The sequence below is a fragment of the Crotalus tigris genome, unplaced genomic scaffold (assembly GCF_016545835.1).
Source record: "Crotalus tigris isolate CLP2741 ecotype Arizona unplaced genomic scaffold, ASM1654583v1 scf7180000018085.976183, whole genome shotgun sequence".
NCBI classification, from domain to species: Eukaryota; Metazoa; Chordata; class Lepidosauria; order Squamata; family Viperidae; genus Crotalus; species Crotalus tigris.
In genome coordinates, this window is record NW_024096816.1 from 664,730 (window position 1) to 690,272 (window position 25,543).

The 25,543-nt window shown below is 35.9% G+C and overlaps 1 protein-coding gene across 2 annotated transcripts in view; it reads right to left on the reverse strand.

Annotated features, from left to right (window-relative positions):
• Positions 1–25,543, reverse strand: part of USP34 (ubiquitin specific peptidase 34) — a 149,377-nt gene that overhangs the window by 33,028 nt on the left and 90,806 nt on the right. The window contains exons 37-56 of one of the 2 annotated variants that reach the window (XM_039347568.1): positions 22,440–22,564; positions 21,709–21,861; positions 19,727–19,831; positions 16,550–16,605; positions 16,328–16,448; positions 14,897–15,080; positions 12,877–13,040; positions 11,870–11,935; positions 8,220–8,366; positions 8,077–8,133; positions 7,870–7,947; positions 7,254–7,348; positions 6,908–7,080; positions 4,891–5,044; positions 4,455–4,533; positions 3,801–3,854; positions 3,604–3,699; positions 2,465–2,529; positions 2,278–2,353; positions 2,139–2,186 (exon numbers count right to left, since the gene is read on the reverse strand). In XM_039347568.1, coding sequence (XP_039203502.1) covers positions 2,139–2,186; positions 2,278–2,353; positions 2,465–2,529; positions 3,604–3,699; positions 3,801–3,854; positions 4,455–4,533; positions 4,891–5,044; positions 6,908–7,080; positions 7,254–7,348; positions 7,870–7,947; positions 8,077–8,133; positions 8,220–8,366; positions 11,870–11,935; positions 12,877–13,040; positions 14,897–15,080; positions 16,328–16,448; positions 16,550–16,605; positions 19,727–19,831; positions 21,709–21,861; positions 22,440–22,564 — 2,096 coding nt within the window. The remainder of the gene's footprint in view (positions 1–2,138; positions 2,187–2,277; positions 2,354–2,464; positions 2,530–3,603; positions 3,700–3,800; positions 3,855–4,454; positions 4,534–4,890; positions 5,045–6,907; positions 7,081–7,253; positions 7,349–7,869; positions 7,948–8,076; positions 8,134–8,219; positions 8,367–11,869; positions 11,936–12,876; positions 13,041–14,896; positions 15,081–16,327; positions 16,449–16,549; positions 16,606–19,726; positions 19,832–21,708; positions 21,862–22,439; positions 22,565–25,543) is intronic. The other variant, XM_039347569.1, reaches the window with a different exon arrangement.

Here is a 25,543-nt window from a genome sequence, read left to right on the forward strand (position 1 = left end):
ATTAAAAGCAGTAAGTATGATACAGTTATGGTTTCAGCAGCCCCCTCATATGTTCCATAGGCCGACAGAATGATTTGGTTTGAGCTTTAAAAAAGTCTCTGTCTTGCATATTCAATTCATCTGGTTTAAAGATGACATATCACATTTATTTATTGTAATAAGATCTTAATTTACATAACGGTTAATTTGTTAAAGTTAAGATATCCTGTCCTAGGCCAAGGAAATCAAATTGTCCATACAGGTAGTCCTTGTTTAGCAATAAAATTGGGACTGGCAGTTGCTAAGTGGAATATTGGGGACATCCCAGAGTTTGTTATCAGGTGGGCAGTTATATAAAGGTTTTAAATAAATAACTAAATGACTAAATATATATCACTTAATCACAACTGGGCTTATATTTTTACTTCAGCTTTCTTTTCCCCCAATTTCCTTACTTTTGGAATGCTCTTCTCAGTGCTAGATAATTAGCTAGAACAGAATTAATGTATGTATTCATATTTACTGGAGAAGAGATTTAAAGACGGTAAGCAGGCATACAATGAGGAATACACATCAGAAAAAATGTGCTGGCAATGCTGCTTACCTAGTGTAGTTGCGGCTGCGAGAAGGAGGAGGAGAAAAACAAAGGCCAGGCACAGGAGAGATTGAAGAAAAAAAGATTACAAGAGAATAAACAGGCATACAATGGGAAATACACTGGCTGTCTGCTTAGCATGCTTGCGGCTAGCAGCCCCAAGAGCTGTAAGTAAACAGCTGGCACCAATGTATTCTTGTCAATGTGTATTCCCCATTGTGTGATTACTCTCTTGTAATTCCTTCTTCTCCAATCATTCCAGTCTGCAATGGGGAGTGGGGGAATGAGTAAAGCATAGGACAATGCATACTATCTGACTGGCCAGGTAGTCCTTGGATTATAACAGCAATTGGATCAGACTCTCTATTGCCGAAACAATGCAGTCATAAAGTACGATGTCATATGACCACATTGCTTAGCATGTCAATCCTGACCATCCCAGTTGTCATCGTAACCCAGCGATCATGTGGTCCATTAAGAGAAGACTTCATGTGATCAGAGTACTAGACAAACAGGCTGATGTGTCAGAACTTTGGAAGAGTGGGTGTTGCGTTCGGTGGGCCAGTGGGGGCCAAGGGTGGGCAATGCAGAGAATACAGGGGATGTACTGTGAACTAGCAATTAGTACTAGCACTTAGCCTTATATACTGCTTCGCTGTGCTTTACAGCACTCTCTAAATGGTTTACAGAGTTAGCATATTGATCTTGACAATCTGGTCCTCATTTTACTGACTTCAGAAGGATGGAAGCCTGAGTCAACCTTGAGCTGGTCAGGACTGAACTACTGGCAGTGGCCAGAGTCAGCCTGCAATACTGCAGTCTAATCACTGAGCCACTATTACAAGATGCCTGGGATCTCATACTCCATAGTGGGGCTCCTTAGAAGAAAAGGTAATTTGAGTGACTTATGGGAATAACTTGAAATCTTTGCTTGTGGAAAACTGCCAATGAAGGTTACAAATGGTGATCATGGATTACTGTGGTGTTGTAATCGTGAGCTAGGTACCCAAGCCCCTAGAACACAATCACATGACCAATGGACACTATGACAACCAGAATTCTGAGAACCAGTTGTAAGCTCCCTTCAATAAGTGCCATCATAACTACACAAAAGTGTAAACATATGTCTTGGTCACAAAGTTATTTTTTCTACACCCTCATAACTTTGAATGGTTGCTACACAAAGAAGATGCTAAGCAAGGTCTACCTATATTAGCTCAAAAGTTCATTTAGATCAGGGGTCCCCAACCCCAGGCCGCGACCTACTACCGGGCCATGGCCTATTCAGAACAGGGCCATGCAACAGATTGGCCGGCATGCATGTGCAAGCTTGACTCGCGTAAGTCCGCCGCTTACACGGCCCAGTTTCACTCCCTCCCCATCAGGCCATCAAGCTGCAAAAGGTTGGGACCGTGATTTAGACAATGAAATAATCTGGTTTGAAAAGGACTGAAATTTCATTATAATTTTTGCTTTATATTTCAGTCAGTGAAGCAAAGGATTTTTGTTTATCTTAATCAATGTTAGAAATATACACTGTGTTATAGGAAATCCAGGCACATACCTTTTCTTTTGAATGGATAAATGTTTCAAGGACAAAAGAAGTGCTTAACTGTAAGACAATAATTGATAGTTACAGACTATCCTGAACAAGTGCTAAAACACTTTTTTTAAAAAAGCAATCTGACAGTAAGATACTCTACCTTGGCTGTCATCAGAGAAACTGCTTTGGGATCTGGTAATGTGCTGGGGATGCTACTACACAACTGCCACATAAATCTAGGGCAAACACATGCACAAATACTTGTTTTTACACCCATTTTTTAAAAACTGGATTTAAAAACCTGGAGTTTATTTATTAAATAAAATATAAATTTATGTAAACCTTACCCAAAATATGTATGCTCAAAAATATTCTTATCCTGAAGGAACTGCATGTTATCATGCCATATCCACTGATGAAAAAAAATGAAAAAAAAAAATCAGGTAAAGCCATTTACTCTATTCAGAGATGGATGAAAAATGGCTCATATAAGAACTTCTTAACCTATATAAATTGATTAACTGAATGAATAAAGATTTGTGGCGAGATGGGCAGCAAACAAATTTAATAAATAAAATCAAAAGTAAACCTTGCTATTTAATTGTAACATAATTCAAAATTAGTCATTATATAAAATGCTACTGGTGTTCTCTCTCATGGAACTTCACTTAAATAATAAAAAGCATCCCAAGTATGTAAACTAAACAATGTTCCCTATATCCTGTTCCAAACTATTTGGGAGTACTCCTACTACTCTGAAATCAATGACAGTTTATTAAACTTATATGCTCAGAGACTCAGAACAATCACCAAAGAAATTACAATAAAATCAATAAATGTTTAACCTTATAATTGTTAACACTGAATGCTTTTAATCTTTTTGTTTTATATCATGTTTTTATATTGTTGTAAGCTGCCCAGAGTCATTTGACAGTGAGGTGGGCAGCATATTAATTAATTAATGACAGATAGATAGCAATAGCAATAGTAATTAGCCTTATATACTGCTTCATAATGCTTTACAGCTCTTTCTAAGCAGTTTAGAGTCAATAATCTGTATCCTCATTTTACCAACCTTGGAAGGATGGAAGGCTGAGTCAACCTTGAGCCGTTCAGAATCAAACTGCTGGAGTGAGCAGTACTGCATTCTAACCACGGCGGATGGATGGATGGATAGATGATAGACAGATGACAGAAGACTGATGAAATGAGGGGTCTCATTCTCCCTCACTAAAGGCCTTAGCTTATCTTAGAATCCAAGGTATAATATACAGTGCATCCAGAAAGTATTCAGATCCCCTTCACTTTTGTCAATTTTGTTATGTTGCAGCTTGATTCTACAGTTATTCAAATTCATTTTTTCTTGTTAATCTACACTCAGTATCCCATAATGACAAAGTGAAAACAGAATTTTAGAAATGTCTGTAATCATTATAAATTTGTGTTGTTTGAAGTATAATGATTTATAATTCTAGGAAGCACATACTTCTAGTAATTCAGAAGAAACATCAAATGTATAATCTTTGCCATTTTCTTCTTCTGGTTCCATTCGTTTATAGAAGAGCATGTATGCACTGTGAGTCTGAGAGAAGAAAAACAAAAAGCCAACACTTCATTGAAATCAGAAAAGAGGAAGACAATTGGAAGATGATATTGTCTAAATTAACATATAAAGTTAGGTACCTTTTCAAAAGAGAAATCCATAAATTTATCGGTGACAGAGTCATAGGTTTTCGTCTGGAAAAAAAAATATCTTAGAAGGAATACATTTTCTTTGTAATGTTACTTTCTGATAACTGTACAAATTTCAACACTATTTCACATTATATATATAACAAATTTAATTTGTTTGAATAGCTGTGTATAATTTTCTACAATTTAGTTCTGAATACAATAGGATGGTAATTGTCTATTGTGTAAAACTGTCATGCATACAATTATAATTACAAGTTGTTGCAACAGTAATATATGTAAATGTAATTAACTGAATAATAGATAATTATCTACTATTAAAGTCAATGAATAGATGACTATATTTTAAGTGTGTATTCCATAGTCTTTGATCAAGGATATTTTGAAAGCTTCATTGCATCCTACTTGGGTAGATTTTTTAACAAATTTGCAACTTTATTTTTTTTTTCATTTTCCCCCTCCCTTCTTTCCCTTCTTTCTTTTGTTCCCCAGGATGGCATCTTATTGTCAAGCCAGAGGCTTTCTGACCTAGTTGCTGATTATAGTGGATAAATGTGCAGTGAAATAGCAAGGTAGGGTAACATTAACATGAACTGCAACAACACATGTTCCTTTTAAATAGTATTAAAAAATATTACAACTCACTGTCATTTCTCCACCAAAACATTCAGAAGCCAACTGAGCAGAATCAAATGGCTTTACTTCAGCATCATTGAACAGATACCTAAAAATGCAAAAACATTGAGTGTTAAGTTGATTCATACAAGACTAAAATATTTACTGCTCTGAAGATAAATGAAAGTGAAATTCAGTGAAGTTCTTAATTTTGCTGTAATATTAGAAGAAAATTCAAGCAAAGTAAATACAATCCTAACTACTAGTAAGATGAAATATTCAGCCAATGTTATTAAAGCTGGGACAGAATAAATGCTTGTAATATTAAGTAATGTTGGTGACTAATTTTGCAAAGACATAATAAGTTTATCCAGCAACAAAAACAAACCTCTCATTTTCTGAGATACAACAATGACAATTTATACTCTACCATTAATGAAGTATTTACTAAACATTCATAACTTACCACTTGTTGTTTTTGTAAGCATGGGGATTAACAATATCTCGGATAAAACTGTAATAATGTCCCCCATCAGCAGTTCCTGTATGGACAGTTACACCTATCAAATCATACTCATAACTCTTGGTCTCCTTTGAATTAGTGCCATTGTCCTTGAAACCTAAAATAATATTTTACAAAACTTAATATCTTATTGTCTCAGCCCCTAGAAAAGGTAAGGCTTATTTTACAATGTATTTTGAAAAAAGACTTTAAATATACTGTTATTAAGGCACAATTTTTGAGTGAGGACTTTCCAGCCTATCTGCAAGATCTGTCATTTCCTTTTATCTCCCAGATATGATTTATTGCCTTATCTTATTTGTGGGTTAAAAAGAATAGTTTCACAAGAAGCAGATACCCACCATTTCTATTTTCTAAAAAATGCTGTTAGACCTATTAAGAACTAAGGTATTCTTGGAGCCTTGTGTGGTACTTTACATTGCAACATGTTAGTTTCCCATTTATTGATTTTAATTTAAAAAATCAAAAGATAAAATAAAATCAGGTAAAATCTAATAGACAAGGGAGAAAACAAAAGACAAAATATTACCTCCACGGACCCAGACCATAGGTTATTTATAAAGATACCAATGAGCAAAATACATACCCTTTCTAACAAATATTATTTGGAACAATAGATCTAAAGAACCCCCATTTTTCAGCATGGCAAAATGAAAAATCAAACCAGACTATCTTTCAAAAAGGTTCATAATTCATTCCTTGAATTGAGGTAGGGCTCCATCTCCATTATCAGTATTACAGCTGAAAGAACATGTATGAATGTGTAATAGCTCTATCATTGTTAGAACATGTGGGAAATAAGAGGCTTTCAAAAATCTGCTTTGTAGTTTAGCACAGGGGCTCATAATTCTCTGTTCCCCGGCTACTTTCCTCACTCTGCTGCTTCTGATAAAGTATAGCGGCAACAGCAACTGCTGATGGTCAAAGCCCTGTGAGGATTAAATATCTCTATCGATATATATGCAGAATCATTGCTGGAGCAGGTGCTAATACTAATTAGCAACTTGTCACGGAACAGGTGCACATTAACAACAGTATCACCAAGAGTTAAGAATGACAAGGGAAGGAGCAAAAATTGCAGGAATATAATAAACACTGCTGGCTTTACTGATGGAGTGCAAGTACTTGTATATGAGGTCCCATTCCATTACAGGTAGTGCTTGATTTACGATTATAATTGTAACTGGCTTTAATTCAGTGCAGTCACTTAGTGAAGAACCCACGTGACAATCTCACCCAATGACTGCAATCCTGGCTCTCCCTATTGCAATTGTTAAGTGGAGTGTGGATGCCACAGGATGTGGGGGAGGGCTCAGTGCAGGTATAGACCCAAAATGCAGCATCTTCCTAGTTTACACATGACCTGACTGGGCCACCTAAGGTCTTCCCTACTCCCTGAGATACCCCTTGCACAGCTTCTGCCCCTGTGGATTCTATAGACCATGGGTCTGCTTCCTACCCGGCTGGACCCCACAGGCCTTGGGTCTGCTTCCCCTACCCTCTTAGATACCAAACAGTCTTGGTCTCCTCTCTACCCAGTCACACTTTGAAAAATCATGCCCTTCTGAAAAGTTACTTGATTGGCACAAAAACTAGGCGCTCTTTCAGAAACTTGATTTTTGGAAGAGGCAAGGGTCTGAGGGCTTTCTTCAGAAAAATAAGGACATGGAAATATTCACTGATGCCCTCTAGCCTCTGCTACTCATTTCTCCAGATGTAACTTTTTCCCATAGAGGAGAGATGTCAAGGTTCCGACTAATGGAACACTTCAAAGAGAGAGATATTGGTCGAGCTTTCCAATATCTATGTCAAAAGCTCAGAAAGCAGCAACTGTTTTTAATCAATACAACTTCTGCTTACCATGACAATTGCCCAATATTAACCAAAAATGTCATGCAAATTGGTTAAAAGGGTCAACAGATTTAGTAGAAAAAAATGAAGATGAAGTAAAATCAAATACCTTCTTTTCTGTCACTTTTTCCCATGAGAAAATCTTCAGTATAAGGGGTCATATCCAAACGTAAAGGAAATGAGAAGTGTGTATTGACCTTTTCTTTCATCATAGTAACCATGTTAAAAGTATATCTCATTGTATTAAAGCTTAAGATTTGAGGTAATTTCTTAAAACATGCCCTAGAAACAGAAGAAAATATTCCTTTTATAATGACTCAAATAATAATGCCCTAACCTACTTTCAAAGTATTATATATTTAGAGCATAAGAACACAGTATTTAGAAACATGACGTATTTAATGTTTAGCAAATTAAACCAGAATAAACTCAAAGCTTTCTTTCCTCCGTTTTACCTTTTTTCGGCCCGTACTTTCTTTCCACAGTGTGAACAAGTATACATGTTATCACCTTCTAGGGTATCTTTAATAGTAACTTCATCAAGAGATTCCTATATATAATACATAAGGAAAGTTCATATAAATTTAATTTATAATATATTATTAAAATTTATTTATTAAATAGGTGTTAACTAAAGTGCTATTAAATTATTAATTTAAGGAGCCAAACATGAAGTTTCTAGGGGCAAAAAATATCATAAAGCTACTGATACGAACATACACAACTAAGTCTGCCACTGCTATCCAGTTTTTTTTCCTAAAAAGCAAAATCAGATATAGCTTGAAACTTGAGAATGGTTGAAAGTAGAGAGGAAAAATTACTGCTTGAAATTTTAGGGTTCTTTGGCCCTCATCATTGACAATACTGGCCTAGATGAAACAATGATCTGATTCGGAAGAAAATAACATTTTATATTCCCAGGTGCTGGAAAGAGCATATCCAGAGATTCTGGACGCCATTCAAAACAAGCAATACCATTAAAGAGCATAACAATTTAATTTGATATAATGCTATTTGAGAGATCTCAAATAGCCAAGAGATCTGCAATGTTATTGCTATGGTTCTACTTACATAAATATTCTTCATATCTGCTACTTGACATCTTACTGTATAGAATTCTTCAGCAGTTTGGCTAACATGTTCACAGTCCTAAATAATAATAGTCATAACAGACCAAACCAACAGTATCAATAGGAATTTGTAAATATAAAGCCAATATAGCACTCCCCATTTCCCCCTTAAAAAAAGAAACAATGGACAGTAGAAATATGAACTCACCAGAGAAACAACATTGTTTGTGATAATACCTCCAAATAAGCTTTTCACAGTATTTTTCTGTGGATGAATGAATTTATTTTAGTCAAAATAGGGGAAATTATTTCATTATTTTATTTTATTAAAAAATATTTTTTTAGACTTACCAATTCTGGAGACATTTCCTCAATTTTTGTTATAAGATCTGTAAAAAATTCTGTCATGTCCTTTTGTTCACCAGTATTTAGTGGCTGTTTATCCATGGTGTAGGTTTTGCAGAATGGCCTTGGATTATATGCTTTGCATTCGCTTTCCTTTGTTTAGAAGCCAGGAAAACAAGCTATTAGTTGTTAAGAACATACAACAGGTGATTCATGTGTTTATCAAAATTTGTTAGTATGACTAAGTCTGCTTATGAACTGCTTCTGATATGGATCCTTTTTTGCCATAGAAATAAAAAGAAACAGGAAGTTCAGTCTATAGTCTGTTTGATAAAGTAATTAGGATACTAACATAGTTCTGCTCATAGCCATAGCGCAAGGAATGCTCTTGGCTTACAGTTTTGGCATTTGGAAGACCAATCAGCTACAGATAGAATGGGTTATTCTAATTGCTTAGCAACTTCTACTGATGGTAGAATCTATGTGAGAAATTGAAAATCATATACCCAGTATACTTGTTTGCTTATGAGAATCATTATAGGATATAACAACAACAACAATAATAATAATAAAGTTGGAAGGGACCTTGGAAGTTATCTAGTCCATCCCCCAGCTCAGGCAGGAAACCCTATACCAGACATGTCAAACTCGCAACGTCACGTGATATATCGGAGCTTCTTCCTCCCCATTGCCAGCACTGGGATGGGCGCAGTTTCCTGGTGACACGTCTGGCCTGTGGGCTGGCAGTTTGGCACCCCTGCCCTATAACATTTCAGACAGATGGCTGTCCAATCTCTTCTTAAAGACTTCCAAGTGTTGGAGCATTCACAGCTTCTGGAGGCAGGCTGTTCCACTGGTTAATTGTTCTAACTGTCAGGAAGTTTCTCCTTAGTTCTAGGTTGTCTCTCTTTGGTTAGTTTCCATCCATTGCTTCTTGTCCTGCCTTCAGGTGCTTTGGAGAATAGCTTGACTCCCTCTTCTTTGTGGCAACCCCTGAGATATTGGAAGACTGCTATCATGTCCTCCCTCATCCTTCTCTTCATTAAACTAGACATACCCAATTCCAGCAACCATTCCTTATGTTTTAGCCTCCAGTCCCCTGATCATCTTTGTATAGCCATTCCACTCCACTAAGTATAGCCATTCCACTAAGAACTGCACAAGTTTAGTCTACATTTTTTTCTTGCAAGTCTACTTCTTCTCTTTCTTTCTTATTTTTCTCATTTGCTTTCTCTTTTCTTCCTCTTTGCTTCGCAGAGAGAGTCCTTCTTTTCTCTGCCTGACAGTAAGATCTTGCTAGCTGCCTTTCCTTCTCCTTGCCCAGCAAAGATCTCTCATAGAAGAGTTATCAGAATCCTCCTCTAATCTCTTTCCCAGTGCCAAGATCCTGGCCCAGCTTCTCTGACCAATCTTTACCTTCAAACTGCCAGAGACTGGGACACCTCAGAAGCAGAGCTTGCTACAGAGCATAAGAGTGAGCACAGGTAATTGGGCAACAGTTCTGCACAGTGCAAGAGGCCATGGAGTGCCAGTTATTTAGCCTACCAACCAAGCCCAATTGTGGCTTAAGATCCATTGGGACTGGCTGATCTGAAATGAGCTGCTAGGCGACCAGCACCTGTTCTCTTCCTGGAGTGTTTCATGAGCCCAGGCTGCATGTCAATGCAGCATTCAATGCCCAGGTCTTGATGGACAGTATTTCAGCTTCTGTGAAATATAATAATAATAATAATAGTAAAGTTGGAAGGGACCTTGGATCAGAGGAATGCTGTGGACATAATTTACTTGGACTTCAGTAAGGCATTTGATAAAGTAGATCACAACCTACTACATGACAAGATAGAAAAATGTGGGGTAGACAGCACCACCACCAGATGGATCCGTAGCTGGCTGGCCGTCCATACTCAGTGTGTGGTCCTCAATGGAACCGCATCTGCATGGAGGGAAGTGTGTAGTGGGGTCATCTGCAAATTTGATGAGTTTCCCATCTATCCTCTCATCCAAATTGTTGATAATGATGTTGAAAAGCACTGGGCCCAGAACAGAGCCCTGGGCACCCCACTACACACTTCCCTCCATGCAGATGCGGTTCCATTGAGGACCACACACTGAGTATGGTCGGTCAGCCAACTACGGATCCATCTGGTGATGGTGCTGTCTACCCCACATTTTTCTATCTTGTCAAGTAGTAGGTTGTGATCTACTTTATCAAATGCCTTACTGAAGTCCAAGTAAATTATGTCCACAGCATTCCTCTGATCCATTCATTTTGTCACTTGGTCAAAGAATGTAATAAGATTTGTCTGGGATGATCTATTTTTGACAAACCCATGTTGGCTTTTAGTAATGACTTTGTTTGCCTCTAGGTGTTCGCTGATTCATTGTTTGATTATCTTTTCCAGGATCTTCCCAGGTATTGAGGTCAGGCTGATAGGTCTGTAATTTCCTGGGACCATTTTTCCCCCTTTTTTGTAGATGGGAACTACATCAGCTCTTTTCCAGTCCTCTGGTAGTTCCCCTGTGCTCCAGGATCTTTGAAAAATATGGTTCAGTGGTTCTGAGATCACATCTGCCAGTTCCTTGAGAGCCTTGGGGTGTAATCCATCTGGTCCTGGCAATTTGAACTCGTCTAGGCATTTTCTTGCCTATCTTAACTTGTGTTTCTATTCTGTTTTTTATGGCACTATTTTTGATATGTTGGTCTGTTTTTTTCCCTTTGTGTAAAGACAGATGCAAAAAATGAGTTAAATAGTTCTGCTTTCTCCCTGTTGCTTGTCACCTTCTTGCCACTTTCACCCACTAATGGACCAATCATTTCCTTCACTTTTTTCTTGTTTTTTACATGTTAAAAGAAGCTTTTTTTGTTAGTTTTGACTTTGGTCGCAAGCCTTAGTTCATTTTGAGCCTTGGCTTTTCTCACTTCATCTTTGGAGGCTCGGGCTATTTGCTGATGTTCTGACTTAGTTATGTCGATTCCAAGTGAGATCCCTCTTTAAAAGAGCATAATTCTCTCTCTTTGAGTCTGCATTCTGCATATACCACATCCAATCTGCACAACTGGTTTTCTTCTCAATGCTTATGCTGCAATACTAATGGATACCTCCATATGGGGGAAAAAAGGAATCTTCCAGTACTTGGAAAAGGGACAATTGCACAAATATTCTGCTTGGATAAAGGGGTGTTGTTGTTGTTGTTGTTAATTGCGAAGTCGTGCCCAACCCATCGCGACCCCATGGATAACATTCCTCCAGGTCTTCCTGTCCTCTACCATCTTCAAAGGGGTAGAGAAAATCAAAAGCAATTGCCATTCGAATTCTATAACTTCAGTCCAACAAGGTTTAACTTTAACTTTCTTTCTTTCTTTTTCTACCTTGCAAGAAGACAACTTATGTAAAGAAAACAGAAAATAACAAAACAGTCCAGATATGAGCACCTATGAACATTCAATATAGAAGCAAAGATGGAAACTGGATGGAGGTTTCCAATCCTGTCTATTTTTTTTTTTTTTAAATCTGCCAAATAGTGGACACAAGGGAGAGCTCATTGATGCTTGGATTACAGAAAGTCAATAAAACAGTTTAAATACTAAGGTCATTAAGACATTTTATCTGGTATAAATTTAAGGACGTATCTTTGAAAAGATTTTTAAAACTTACCATTAAATGCGTGAACATTTTCTGAAGTTCTAAAAGAGTTGTCTTGTGTTTCATGTCCTCAGAATACTTTTTTAAAAAATAATATGAAGGAAAAGTTTGAAATGGAAAGAAAACACATGAAATTCATTTTATGAAGTTAGTAAACAGTAATTTTTAAAAAATCTTTTATTACAAATGTTAAAAAAGATTACAGCATTTTACAAGAAACCTACTTAAAACCATTCTAGAAAGTGTAATTATTTATTTAAGCAAATTTATATCGCTGCCCAATTCACTTTCAGTGACTCCGTGCAGTTTATAAGTATAATACCTCAATAAAATAAGCAACCCCCCCCCCACCCTGTTGGTGATAACAATCAGACAAGCCACCAGATGGGTTCTGTATCACTCTGAAGTCCCCAGGCCCATTGGCAGAACCAACTCTTCAGGGCCTTTTTAAAAGTTTAAACAACAAAAAAAGTTTTAAAAAATTTTGAAGTTTAAAACTTAACTTATGATATAGCTTTCCACTTAATTTATAATAAAACCCAATTAGGAGATTTACTATTTATTTTAAGGTGGGAAACTTAGAGTTTCAATGAAATTAAAAGTTAAAAACTGGAATTAAAAATACATGATTTTTTCTTTTGTTCAAAGAACAAGCAAGACATCCGTTTTCATAAAATATACACCCACTTTTATTCTTGCCTCCATATATTAACTAAATAACACTGGAATCAGCACCATTCTGATAGTGCTGTGTTCAAATGATCCAATTTTAAAATGGGGAGGTATGTGAACATAAAAATTGTCTTACTATATGTTCGGTTTTGTATGTTTATCTAGCCCATAAATATTTTTCAGGTAGACAGACAGCTTTACCAGAATCTTTTTTATCAAGATGGCTATTTTGCAGGGAAAGCTTTCCTTAAAACTGTCTTTCATTCAATAAACTGACATTTACTGCTTTATAGTGATATTAATTGAAATATTAACATTCATATCAAGTTCAAAGTGGAAGACCATACCTTTGCAGTAAAAATGGCTTGTCTGGCTTCTGGAATCATATATAATTGTTGAATAGTCGATGCCAGGTAACAAGTTGCTCCAAGGTTGGTTAATCCCACAAATCTGCATTCAGCTCTAACATCATCATGTGGCCAATAATCCCATTTATAAGGTGCGTGAGAAGCTGAAATTGTGACATTATGGTAATTTTATTTCTGAGTATATATGTTAAAATCATTAATTATTTAATCTTCTGGGTGAATAAAACCAGCAACCAGTTGAGTCCCTATTATCCTTTCTCAGGCCCCAAATTTTGTCATGTTCTCATGAAAACATCTCCCTCTTCTTTGAAGGGATCATGAATTCATGAATAACAATCAGACAAGCCACCAGATGGGTTCTGTATCACTCTGAAGTGATACAGAAATCACTCATACGCTACCTCTGGAGCCCAACTTCCAGCTCAAAAGCAATAAAGGTGTGTGTTTTAAAAAAACAACTAAAGTCTGCTTGTTTCCTAAAAAAGGAAAAATAAAATTAAAAAAAATCCAGTTCTTTCCTGGAAAGAAACAAACCAGTGTAGCTTAGATAGCAAACATTATACTATTTAATTTGCACAGCACAGCCTAGTACAATGCTGCTATAAATATTTATATAGCCATTAATGCTATAACAGAGAGCTGGATCTTGCTCAAGGAGTAATTTCTTTTGCAGTCTACTAGGTGGGGATTGTGATTTGAGGAAGCCCCATTCAGGTATCCTTCTCATTGCTATAGAAAACCTGAATATTTATTATATCAGAGCTATCTGTAAAAGTAACAAGATTTGTTTTTCTCGCCATGCACATATATGCATAATCTGAATTAGACTGTGTAGTTTCTCTGTGTCATATATGCGGGTGTATGCATAATTCTGTATTTATTTTTGTCATATATATGTAGCATATATTGGAGGTGGTGACCCTTTGAGAGCGGTATGCAACGACATTTCATTTTAATGTATGCCGATTAGTGTACATTCAAAGTGACAATATTATTCTATTTTATTCTATTCTATTCTAAGTCTGGAAATTAAAAAAAATCTTTTGAAATGTATATGTTATCATAAGAATGATTCTCAACAACTGGTTGAGAACCAAATTATTAGTTCAGAATCAAATTATTATCTGTATTACTACCATCATAATTACTATTACCATTATTACCACTGATCATCATCACCATAAATACTACCAACAAATTCTTTCTTTTCTGCCCAGAAGAATGAAAAGCATAACTTTTCTACATAAAATGCAGAGTATAATTTCTATGTCCCAATACTTAGGGAGGAAACATTTGTTAATGATAAGAGAAAAGAAAATCCTCATCTTTGATCTATTGCAATATGGATATAAACTATTTTTCTCTCTTCATTTGGCACTGGGAAATGATAAAAGGATGATGACCCAAGATATTTGGAGAAATTAAAGTAGAACTCATATTAGCTGCATTTCATTCATGGTTCACAGTAACTCCTATCTGCTTTAGCATATTCTATTATACATCAGCTTCATATCAAAATAAAGCAACTTGAATGGAGAAAAACATCTTTTGTCAATTCAAAACTAAATGCAATATGATTCTGAATGTACTAAAGTGCATTAAAATATTTATGATGAATCTTAATTGCAAATAAACATGAAATATGAGAGCCATCAAAATGAACATCAATATTTTCTAATATTATGGTCAGAAAATCTTAGAGATCTCTCATGATGGGGCAATAGATGGCAGCAACTTAACCATTTAAATATTCCTTGCTGCCGAAGTGCCTGCAAATACACTTTTTAATTAGAAACATTCACAGATGTTTTTATTTATTAAATTTATATATCACCCATCTCCTGATAGGGCTGCTCTTTTTACAAGGATACAGTATCTTAATACATTTCTAAATTTAATCAACATCCTAACACATTTTTAACTTAAAGAAAAAATACAAAGAAACTGAAATTATCTGCTTACTTACAGAATATTGAGAAAATTGAAAAAATATTCTTACACTGCATATGTTGTGCCATAACCCAGTTATGGAGGAGCCTGTAGTTTTCTACAGAACCTTTTACCATTTCTACCAATAAGTCATAAGCAGCAGCCCTTGAAGAATGTGACTTGCATTTCGGCTGTTGTCGATCTTTTAGACTTGGCAATAAGAACAGAAGGTTAAAAATATCTCTCAAGAATTCCTATAAAATAAAGGAAATATAAAAGTTGACGTCAACATTTACTTGGTAGAGTATTAATATCAGAATCTGAAGATTCACTGTGGGCACTTATCCCCCCACCAAGACAGGAGTTTGTAATCAACTTTTCTTATCCCACCAAAGACTGGAAAACTGTGAAACACTAATTGTCACTAAGTCCTATAATAGTTCAACACCAATTGGTACTTGGCTGAAAATGCTAAAACACCAGCTGGTAACAAAGTAAGCCAAATCTAAGTTGGCTAAAAGGTGGCTAACACTCCAGCCAAAAAGTTTACCCCACAATTTGCAGCTGAGATAGCAACAAGGAGAGGGTTAACTAAGTTATTACTTCATAGAGTGTAAACAATTCAAGTTTGCCTCTAAAGGAGAAGAGGGAAAAGAAAGAAGGTTGTGAAAACTCATAGAAACTGCTATTTGTTATTTAAATTTGTATCCATATTTAACCATTCAAGATAGTGAACTGACACAGAAACAAATATAAACTACAAAAAAATTAAAATCTAATTAAACTTTACAATTAGTGTTACAAGAGTTATATATCCAACTAAAAACACTTGGCTAAATAGAAAGGTCCTAATTCATTTAATAAAGATGGAAAAAAGAAAGACTAATCACAACAACCTAATTTTCTATTAATCCAATTAAGGTCCTGAAATGTATATAAAAAATAACAATTCTGAAATAAGGGGAAATTTGGGCATGCTCATAGAAAGAAGAAGCCCTAACTTCTGCAGTTGCAAACAAATGACATAATATCTTCAAAAGTTTTTTGTTTCCAATGTCTTTGTCTCCCTAAACCTTGATCATATACAACCTCTGAATAATTCATAAAATCAAATTACTGCATATTTCTCACATTCATTTGCCACTATGAATTATGTACACTGACAATACAAGGATCCTGAGAAATTAATGCTGCCCTGAGTGGAATCAGTGTCATAATCACTGATTAATTAGGATTTTCGAAATTAACTATATGTACCTGAGGCTCAAACTATGCTTATCATGGAAACTGCTGCCATTTGCTTCACAGTCAAGTATTTTTCTCCTAATACAAAGTTTATGTGATCTTTCAAACTGCAATTTCGAGTAGAAATATTAAAAAATAAGTAGTAAGAAAACATTCACATATATCTTACAACAGTATTCACGCTTAATGGAAAATGTAATAATAAGTATATATAAGATCAAGTACCATAATCCTGGTTTAGTTCTTTAGATCTTACCTGCCCTTCTCGGGAAAACTTAAAAGGTGGTTTATGTTTGATAACACTTGTTGCTAAACGCAGGAGACCTGTAAGGCCATCATCTTCAGTATTGCCATCTTGATGATCAAGAATTTCTCTGCTGTAAAAAAGACAAACAGAATTTTCTGTTATAAAAATAATATTTTGATGAAAATTATTTAAACTAAATATCCTAAAGAAATTAACAAGATTAAAGCTTACCTTCGAATACAATCAGCCAAATGTCTTGCTAAGGCATCTAAATCAAGTAAAGTTGTCTAAGTTAAAAGAAACAAAATGAAATTGTAAATGCAAAGCGATTACTAAAAGACTGATTGTACTGAGAGAAGTTTTAGAATATATTTTAATAAGTGATATACATAAAAACAATCTGCCTGGTGTTACCTAATGCAGACTTCCAACCTTTATTTTTATGATCAGATGTTCTATATATACTTACAGGTAGTCCTCAACTTATGACCACAATTGGGACAAGCATCTTAGTTGTTGAGCGAAGCAGTTGTTAAGCAAAACACCCATTTGACTGATTTGCTCAATGACGGCAATTCTGGCACTCCTGGTTGCAATTGTTATGTGATCTTTTTGGTCATTAAGTGGATGGAATCCCAGGTAGAATATGGAGTATCTCAGGTAGGTAGGAGAGACCCTAGGACAGGGATAGGCAACCTTGGCTCTTTTATGACTTGTGGAGCTATGCTGGCTCAGGAGCTAATAACCATCTCTGCTGAAATCAAAGCAAGTGCCAGTTTTCAGCACCAGAGACACTTGCACACAGCCTGTGCTGGGCCTCCCACACACCTCTGCTGTAACCTGGTGTTTCTTACATTACCACTGCATCTCTGGCCTGTCAAAATCCAAAGATGCAAAACTTCCACTGTGCTGGAACAAGTTTGCAAAAGTTCTCTCAGTTAAATCTATTAAGCAGATTCCTAGAGGAACTAATCTTCTCTAGGAATCTGCTTGATAATTTTAACACTCAGGATACCAAGCAAAAGCCAATCACCTCTAGGAAATTGCACACAAATGGAAAGATGTGAGTATGTGTAAAAGGGAAAGGAAGAGTGAGTTCAAGAGTGAACAAAAAGAGCAGAGAAAGTGGAGAAGGAGGGAGGGAAACCAATTGGAGTGCAAGAGAAAAAGAAAGGGGAAGGAAGCATGATTTGTTACTCTTGCTCCTCCTGCTCAAATGAGCCTTTCCTGCTGTCCAAGCCAAAGGCGCACATACTTTTCCTGGGATTGGCAGAAGTTGGTACCACGTAGCAACTGCTGCCAGACTTTTGAGAAAATCAACCACTCCAACTTTTTTTTGCTCGGAGACAAGATTCCTTTGCAAACATGGTGGAGGTTTAGCATGCTTGGATTTGGGCAGGTGTCAGAACAGAGACATAACAGTAATGTAAGGAGCACAGGCTGCCTCAAGAGGGTGGGGGAGGCCCTGGGAAGCCTGATTGAGGCTGTGCAAGAGTGGATTTCCACTCTATGCTGAAAATCCTCCTTGCTAAAATCCAAGCAGAAAGCTTTGACTCTACAGGAAAGTTGGCAAGTACAATTTCAAATGATGATCACATAATTGCTGGAGACTTGCAGTTTTAAGTGCAAATGGGTTGCCAAGTGCCCAGATCACAGTCACATGATCTCAGAGGTAGTGGTGTAATGACGTGCGACTGTTCAACATGCTTTACAGGCTGTAAAGCAGCCTTTTCAATGTCATTGTAACTTCAAATAGATAAGTGATTAGTGATTGAAGACTACCTGTACCTTTTTCCTTTAAAAGCAATCTTTACATAGATATCCAAATGCTTCTTTTAGAATTTACTCTCCTTTGATATTTTTTTTTTTGCCGGGCAACTGCCTGCGTGCATGTATATGTGTGCTGGTGGCTTTGAGTCATGACATTATATGTCATTTTGTCTTTATAATTCTTCTCCTATCCTTCTTCTAAGTTTAGGGTTAGCATTAATTAACATAAGTATATGTCTCCTTTCAAAAACCAAATCTCATTATCAAACACAATCATTACTGGTAGAGAAGGAGCTAGAAAGGACATTCAGTTTAGCTTTACAATGAATTGATAATCATGACAAGAAATCCACATATGTGATACAACTGAGATTGCAATGACCAATAAGTTCCTTACTTTCTAGTTTTTCACTGTAGTGCCATAAAAATAAGATGGTAGTTTACGCTGCTTGCTATAATCCAACCAACTTGAAAAAAATGCCCAAAGGGATGAATGTGGAAACATTTTTAAAACCATTAGACCAAATTCCTACAGGTAATATTGAAACATAGCTCTGCCCTCGCTCAATGAAGAAATTGTTTAGATTAAAATCTGGTCCCTCTTACTTCTTACTGTATCAAAGATTTCTCAAATCTTTAAATAAATCCTGAAGCATTGACTCATCATGATATCAAGATATTTGGTTGATCTTTGACTGAAATTATTAACAGGATAAAACAGTCAATCTCAACATTTTTCCATTTAGCATCTCTTCCAGTTTGAAAATAAATGAACATGGCAGATAACCACAAATTATATTTTCTTCTATTATGAAGTTTCATAATGAATTCACTTTTTTAAAAAAAAAGTACATCATTTTATCTATAAACTCTCTCCCTCCTTTTACTTAACAAGGGCAAACCACAGATTTCACATCCATTTTTCTTCACCCTGCATGCCAGACCCAAATCCAGCAAAAACAATTATATACAGTAGGTATTTGCTGGTGGTTTGACTATATATAGGAATTATCCTGGTTGCAAAATTTAAAAAAATGCTGAGGATTTTACAAGGAGTATCAGTTTGTATCAAATGAATACATACCCCAAAGTCAACAAAGCAGCTCAACCAACACTGCACAAGCAGTCTACGCTTACACAATGCCAAAGACATCAACACTTTTCTGTGAAGTACACCTTTGTGTTTTATAAACAGAAGGACACCAAACATACGTATCTTTATATTACCTGCCTGTAAAGTAAAATGCCACACAATACACATGCAAAATATGAACTCTACCTTTTGTTCTAAAGTAAGGAGAAAAACAAAATTTTGTTTCTTCTCAAAGCAAACTCAGCATGTTCAAAATTACTGTTTTTGAAGTTGGAACATTTTGATGTTGAAATATTTTAAATATTCCTAAAAAGTACTCTCTTAGATTTGGTGGTAGGCTGAGTGCTAACTGGTTAATAGTAGCATTATAGAATAAGGCAATGTATTATCTTGTTGTAAATCTGCTTTGACAACCATTTTTATAAAGTCACAGAAGTCCAGTTTTGTTGGGCTTGTGCCAGCTTGCCAAGGTGAGATCTGATAGTCTCTAATATAGACTTACAAATGGGAAAATAAATCTTTAACATGAAATCAGTTATGCTTACCTGACTAGCATCTTTTACATGTATATTATCTATTAGTTTGCACAGCAACCAGAAATATTCTTTACAGCCAGGCTGCAAAATAGGTTCTTCTTCATAATCCTCAATCTGGGAGGAAGAGAGGGGGGTGGGGAGAGGAAGAAAAAAGAGCGTTAGATATTTTTTTCTCCCCAAATTTGATCAAGAAACTTGCTAATTCAAAAAATTCCTAAAACATTATAAGGAACAGAATAAAATGAAGAAGATTATTGGCTACTTTGTTTTAGGGTTTTTTAAAATTATATATTTAAATCAAATTTTATAACCAAAGACAATTTGTAACTTCCAATATTTCCAGGGGCAGTTACTAAAATGAATCTGAGCTTACATAAGAGCATAAGGCCTAAGAGGTTTTTTTTTCCACTTACACATTTTGTAGATGCTGACATTCTCTTGATTAACATACTGTATCAGCAATGTGGAAATCAACATGAAAGCAAAGGAAATGAACACTATATGCTGTTTTACTTCCAAAAAGATTGACAGTACAAGGATGGAAGGATACTCTTTCTCCTTCAATTTCACTTTTCTGAAAAACTAACTTTTTTTTCTGTTATCAAAACTCTCAACTGGAGTATTATTTATAAATTCATTCCCCTGATAATATTTCTGTTTAATATTTTGCTTTGTTTTCTTGTTTATATAAATTGTGAAATGGAAATTAATTGCAATTAAACATAAATAAGTGTGCAAGAGTAACTGATGGTTTTTATGAAAAAAAAATCCCGTTATCCCATTTATGTTTTTATGGATCATAAAAGCATCATACGCCCTGAGACTGTCAGGAGGAGTTAGTTTTGTGCCCCCCCCCCCACTAAATGCCTTACTGGTATAATGACTGAGACAGATGTTCCAGCAAACAGGAAGGCAAGTAATATGTGCAAAGGCAAAGCACAGTCATCCTGGCACTGTGCAAATGCCAAATAAAAACAAGATAAATACTGTATGGAACAAAACTGTGACTGAATCAGGATGTTCTGCTTTGGATACCACGAAGCCTCATCCCAGAAGGCAACAAGGAAAACAGGTCGTGAAGAGGATGTGTCATGTCCCAGACAATCTTACGGACCCTGCTCAAGCAACACTTAAGTGCTATGTCCTGGATGGAGGAGAGGGAATTGCCAATAATCTTTTCAGCCATCTTCACCACTCTCTGCACTGCCTTCCTATCTGAAGCAGTGATATTTCTAAACCAGACTGTGATGCTATATAACACGATGCTCTCGATCGACCCTCTGTAGAAAGTGGTAAGGATAGGGAAAGGAAGATGTGTTTTTCTCATGCAACGCAGAAAATGCAGGCGCTGCTGTGCCTGCTTCACCAGTGTCTCGCTGTTGAGCGACCAAGCCAGCCTACTTGTTAACTGCACACCCAGGAATTTGATGCTGGTGACCATCTCCATAGGTGAATCATTAATGCACAGAGAAGTGTGGCTGTGCCTGCCTTTTCTTGGTTTTTCCAGTGTTTAAAATTAGACTGTTTTCCTTACACCAGTTCATCAAAACTTCAATCTCCTTGCGGTAAGCACCCTCATTGTCATAATAAATAAGGCCCACTATGTTGTATCATCTGCAAACTTCATAATATGGTTGGTAGCAAACCTAGCACAACAGTCATGGGTCAACAGGGTGAACAGCAGTGGACTTAGGACGCAGCCCTGAGAACCTGTGCTCAAGAAAATGGTGCTAGAAATATTTGTTCCAGCTTGCACATATTGGGGCCTGTTGGTAAGAAAATCAAGAATCCAGTTGCACAAAGGAGTGTTTAAGCCTAAAAGGCCCAGTGTGTCTACTAGATGCTGGGGAATGATTTTGTTAAATGCCAAACTGAAGTCAACAAACAACAAATGCACATGAGTATTTCTTTCCTCTAAGTGCTTCAAGCTCAGATGGAGAACAGAAGAAATAGCATCCTCTATATGAAATAGGTAACTTTTTTTTTTTTACCTTAATAGGTTTCAGTGCCTGGGCATCAGGAAGAAATTTAAGCAGTGTTGAGGCAGCTAGTAGCAGGAAAGATCTATTTATGGAGTCTCCTCCATCCAACCCTGACAGTGATAATTTATAGAGACCATTACAAGATTCGTGGCGGACTGCAGTCTAAAATTGAAAAAAAAAAAAAAAAGAATTACAATTAAATGGAAACAATTTAAATAAAACAATTTTTCTTATTTTCTTTATTTTTAGATTATTTATAAACTATTTTCAATATGCCTATTTGCTATCAATACTGTGAACTAAGTCTCTGTACCAATAATTTTAATTTACCATAAACAATATGCTAGAACATTTTGGAAAATAAAAATCCCACCAAAGAATTCATAGCTGGAAGTTACAGATGTTACTGTAAACATTGAAGGAGGCAGCTATTTTCTGTAACAGATAGATTGTGATGACTTTGGCTGAAATCTTATGCATGTTAGCTAGAAGATAACAATAGTCTTAATGTATACAGTAGGAACTGCTTTTGAATAAATAGGAATACGATTGAACCGTTCATTTAAAAAAAACCTCTTGAATTAGGGAAACAAAATACAATATTTAAAACTAGTAATAAATTCATATTAAAGTAACAAGAAATCTTTTTCTTCACTCCTAAAAGGTCTCTTTCAACAGATATATTTAATCTCTTTTGGATTATTTCTTATACTAAACTAGAAATTGTTTTTGAGGCTTACCTCAGGAATTAAAAGAGTCAGTTTCTTCAGCCAATCATGTAAATTATCATTATCTGCTAGGTTGGATTTTACTAAAGAGCAACAGTGAGCCCAACTCACTAGCAACCACATTGAATAGTGAGTAACTAAAAGAAGAACCAAAAACATTAATTACACATTACATATATACCATTTGGTGTTTTTTTTCAAATTAAGATCCATTATATTTGAATGAGAAATTGCCTGAAAAATACAGGTAGTAGTCCTTGATCTTTGACCACAACTAAACGCAGAACTTTGATCATAAGTTGTTAAACAAGATGTTCACACGACTGCCTCAGTCAATCACCGCAATTCCAATTCTCTCCATTTGTTATTAAGTGACTGCACCAGGATACCTCAGGGGTGGGGGATAGGGGCTTGGGAGGAGTGGCAATGCAGGGAAGAGACCTACCTGCCTATGGGCCTAGCAATCTGAGCCCTTCCAGGCATGGTGGAGTATGGAGAAGACCAGGGCGAGTGCTACACTGGTGGGACTAGCTGGCCAAGGTTTCCCAGACTGCAGTGGGAAGAAGCTGCAATGCTCCTGCAGCTTAAGGGCAGGAAGGCTGCCAGCTGAATTTTGATCAAAAGACTGTGAGAGTGCTGCAACAATGGGAACTTTGGACAGGAATCATTTTCTTTAAGATGCTTTGTAGTTTATTCATCTACTGTCTCAATAACCTTGCCTAAAAAAGGAAAGCTGGAGACTGAGTGATAATTATTCAATACTCTAGATATGGAAAGAGCCAATTAACACCCTCCCCCACTCCCTTATTTCAAAGCTGCCAGTAACATCTCCTCTCACAACAAAGTGTTAAGAGTCTTCCTCACCCAGAAAATTACTTCCCACCTGAAAGAACCAAAAGGGGCAAAGGATTCAGCTACAGGAGGAAGATATCATCTTATTCACTTCATTTGAAGTCATGGATCAAAAGAAATCCAAATAACTAAACAAGACCATGCTCCAAGTCATTATCCTGTACTGTGTCGACATGACAACAAGATTTGAATGAATCTGGAGAATTTTGTTAGTGAAACGTACATTTATGACAGCAACTATGAGGGGGTCTTTAATGTTGCCTGAATGACTTTTCCCCTCTAAGGATGATATTTAAAGTACACAGTTGAAATTTAAAAGTCATATGAACTATAAGGTAAACAATTATTATCATGACATGTAACCTACAAAAGAAGGAATTGCTTTGCTATATATTAACAACTATGTATTAATTAATAATATTTAAAAATACTATCATGCCTCTAAAAGAAACAGATGTTGGAAGAAATCTGTTAAAGAAAAAGGCAAAATGGAAAGTCACTTGTATAAACTCACCTCTAGATCAAGTGGTAATAATCCTGATCCTTGATGTTTTTTAAATGATATATGAAGGGTCTATCTATTAAATCCTTGCTAAATTAATATTAAGTTTAGAAAATAATAAAACTGTCTTCAGAAATGCTGAGACAGAAATAAATTTAAAACAATCCTGAAATATCTTCCATAACTTCTAAAATTACACCTTGAAGATGCTGTAATTAATTGGGTTATTACTTTTTGCTAACAAAAATAAGGAATTGAATATTAAACTGTTAATTTTTCAGTTATAATGTAAATCCATCTGCAGTTAAAATAACGGACAGAGGAGTTGCTTCAATGAAGTTTCTAGTAAATAAGCTTTAAGCTTATAAGTTAAAGCCAATATGAAGCATGTTAACATGTGATGAGACATAATTAGCTATTAGCTTCTTTCAATATGGGCCTTTTAGATATTTTGGACTACAACTTAATAATTCACTTTTGTCTACTATCTGGGGATTAGATATATCTAACATATGGGGTCCTTAGTGCTCTGAACTTGGTTGTTTTCTCACAGTCATTTCATTACCCAACTAGATCATTGCTAAAAGAGAGTTATATATAAACAGAGACCAAACACCATCCCTTCTAGCAGAGGTGTTATCTAGTTCAGTAATAAAACATTTGTGAGAAAACAACTAAGCTCAGAGAGCACCACGGACCCTATAGTTCAATTCTGAGCTACAAATACAGTCATGTGGAAAAAGAAGTATATCCTCTTTGAATTCTATGGTTTTATGTATCAGGACATAATAAAAATCATTCTTAAAAGTAGGTAAATCCAACCTCAGATGAACAACAACAAATGGTATATTACATCATGTCATCATTTATTTTACAAAAAGAAAGCCAAAATGGAGAAGCCATGTGAAAAACTAAGTACACCTTATGATTCAATAGCTTGTATAACTACCTTTAGCGAAATAACTTTAACTGAATTGTTTTCTGTGTGACTATATTATTCTGAGACAAAGAGTAATTTTGGCCCACTCTTTTTTATAACTTTGTTTCAGTCCACTGAGATTTGTGGGAATTTGTTTATGCACAGCTCTCTTAAGGTTCCACCACAGAATTTCAATCGGGTTGAGGTCTGGACTTTGATTGTGTCATTGCAACACCTTGATTCTTTCCCTTTTCAGCCACTCTGTTGTAGATCATTGTTCTGTTGCATGACCCAATGTCGGCCAAGCTGTAGCTGTTGGACAGATGGCTTCGCATTTGACTCTAGAATACTTTGGTATAACAAAAAAATCCAGAAAAAGGCATTTCAAAAAAGTTATAAATTGATTTGCTTTTTTATGTACAAAATCAGCAGGGGATCAAATACTTTCCCCCCTCAACTGTACAAAGGACTTTATGGTTGACTCAATGAATGCAAAGTGCCCAGGTCCTGTGACTGCAAAAGAAGCCCAAATCATCATCACCATGCTTTACAGTTAATATATTTCTGCTGATTTGCCGTGTTTGGTCTTCACCAAATGTGACACTGTATATTATGGCCAAACATCTCTACTTTGGTCTCCTCTATCCAAAGGACAGTGTTCCAGAAGTGTGCTTTGTTCAGATGCAACTTTGCAAACCTAATATGTGCTGCCATGTTCTTTTTAGAGAGAAGAGACTTTCTCCTAGCAATCCTTTCAAACAAACCAAACTTGTTCAGTCTTTTTCTAATTGTTCTGTCATGAACTTTAACATTTAACACAACTGAGGCCTGTAGAATCTGATA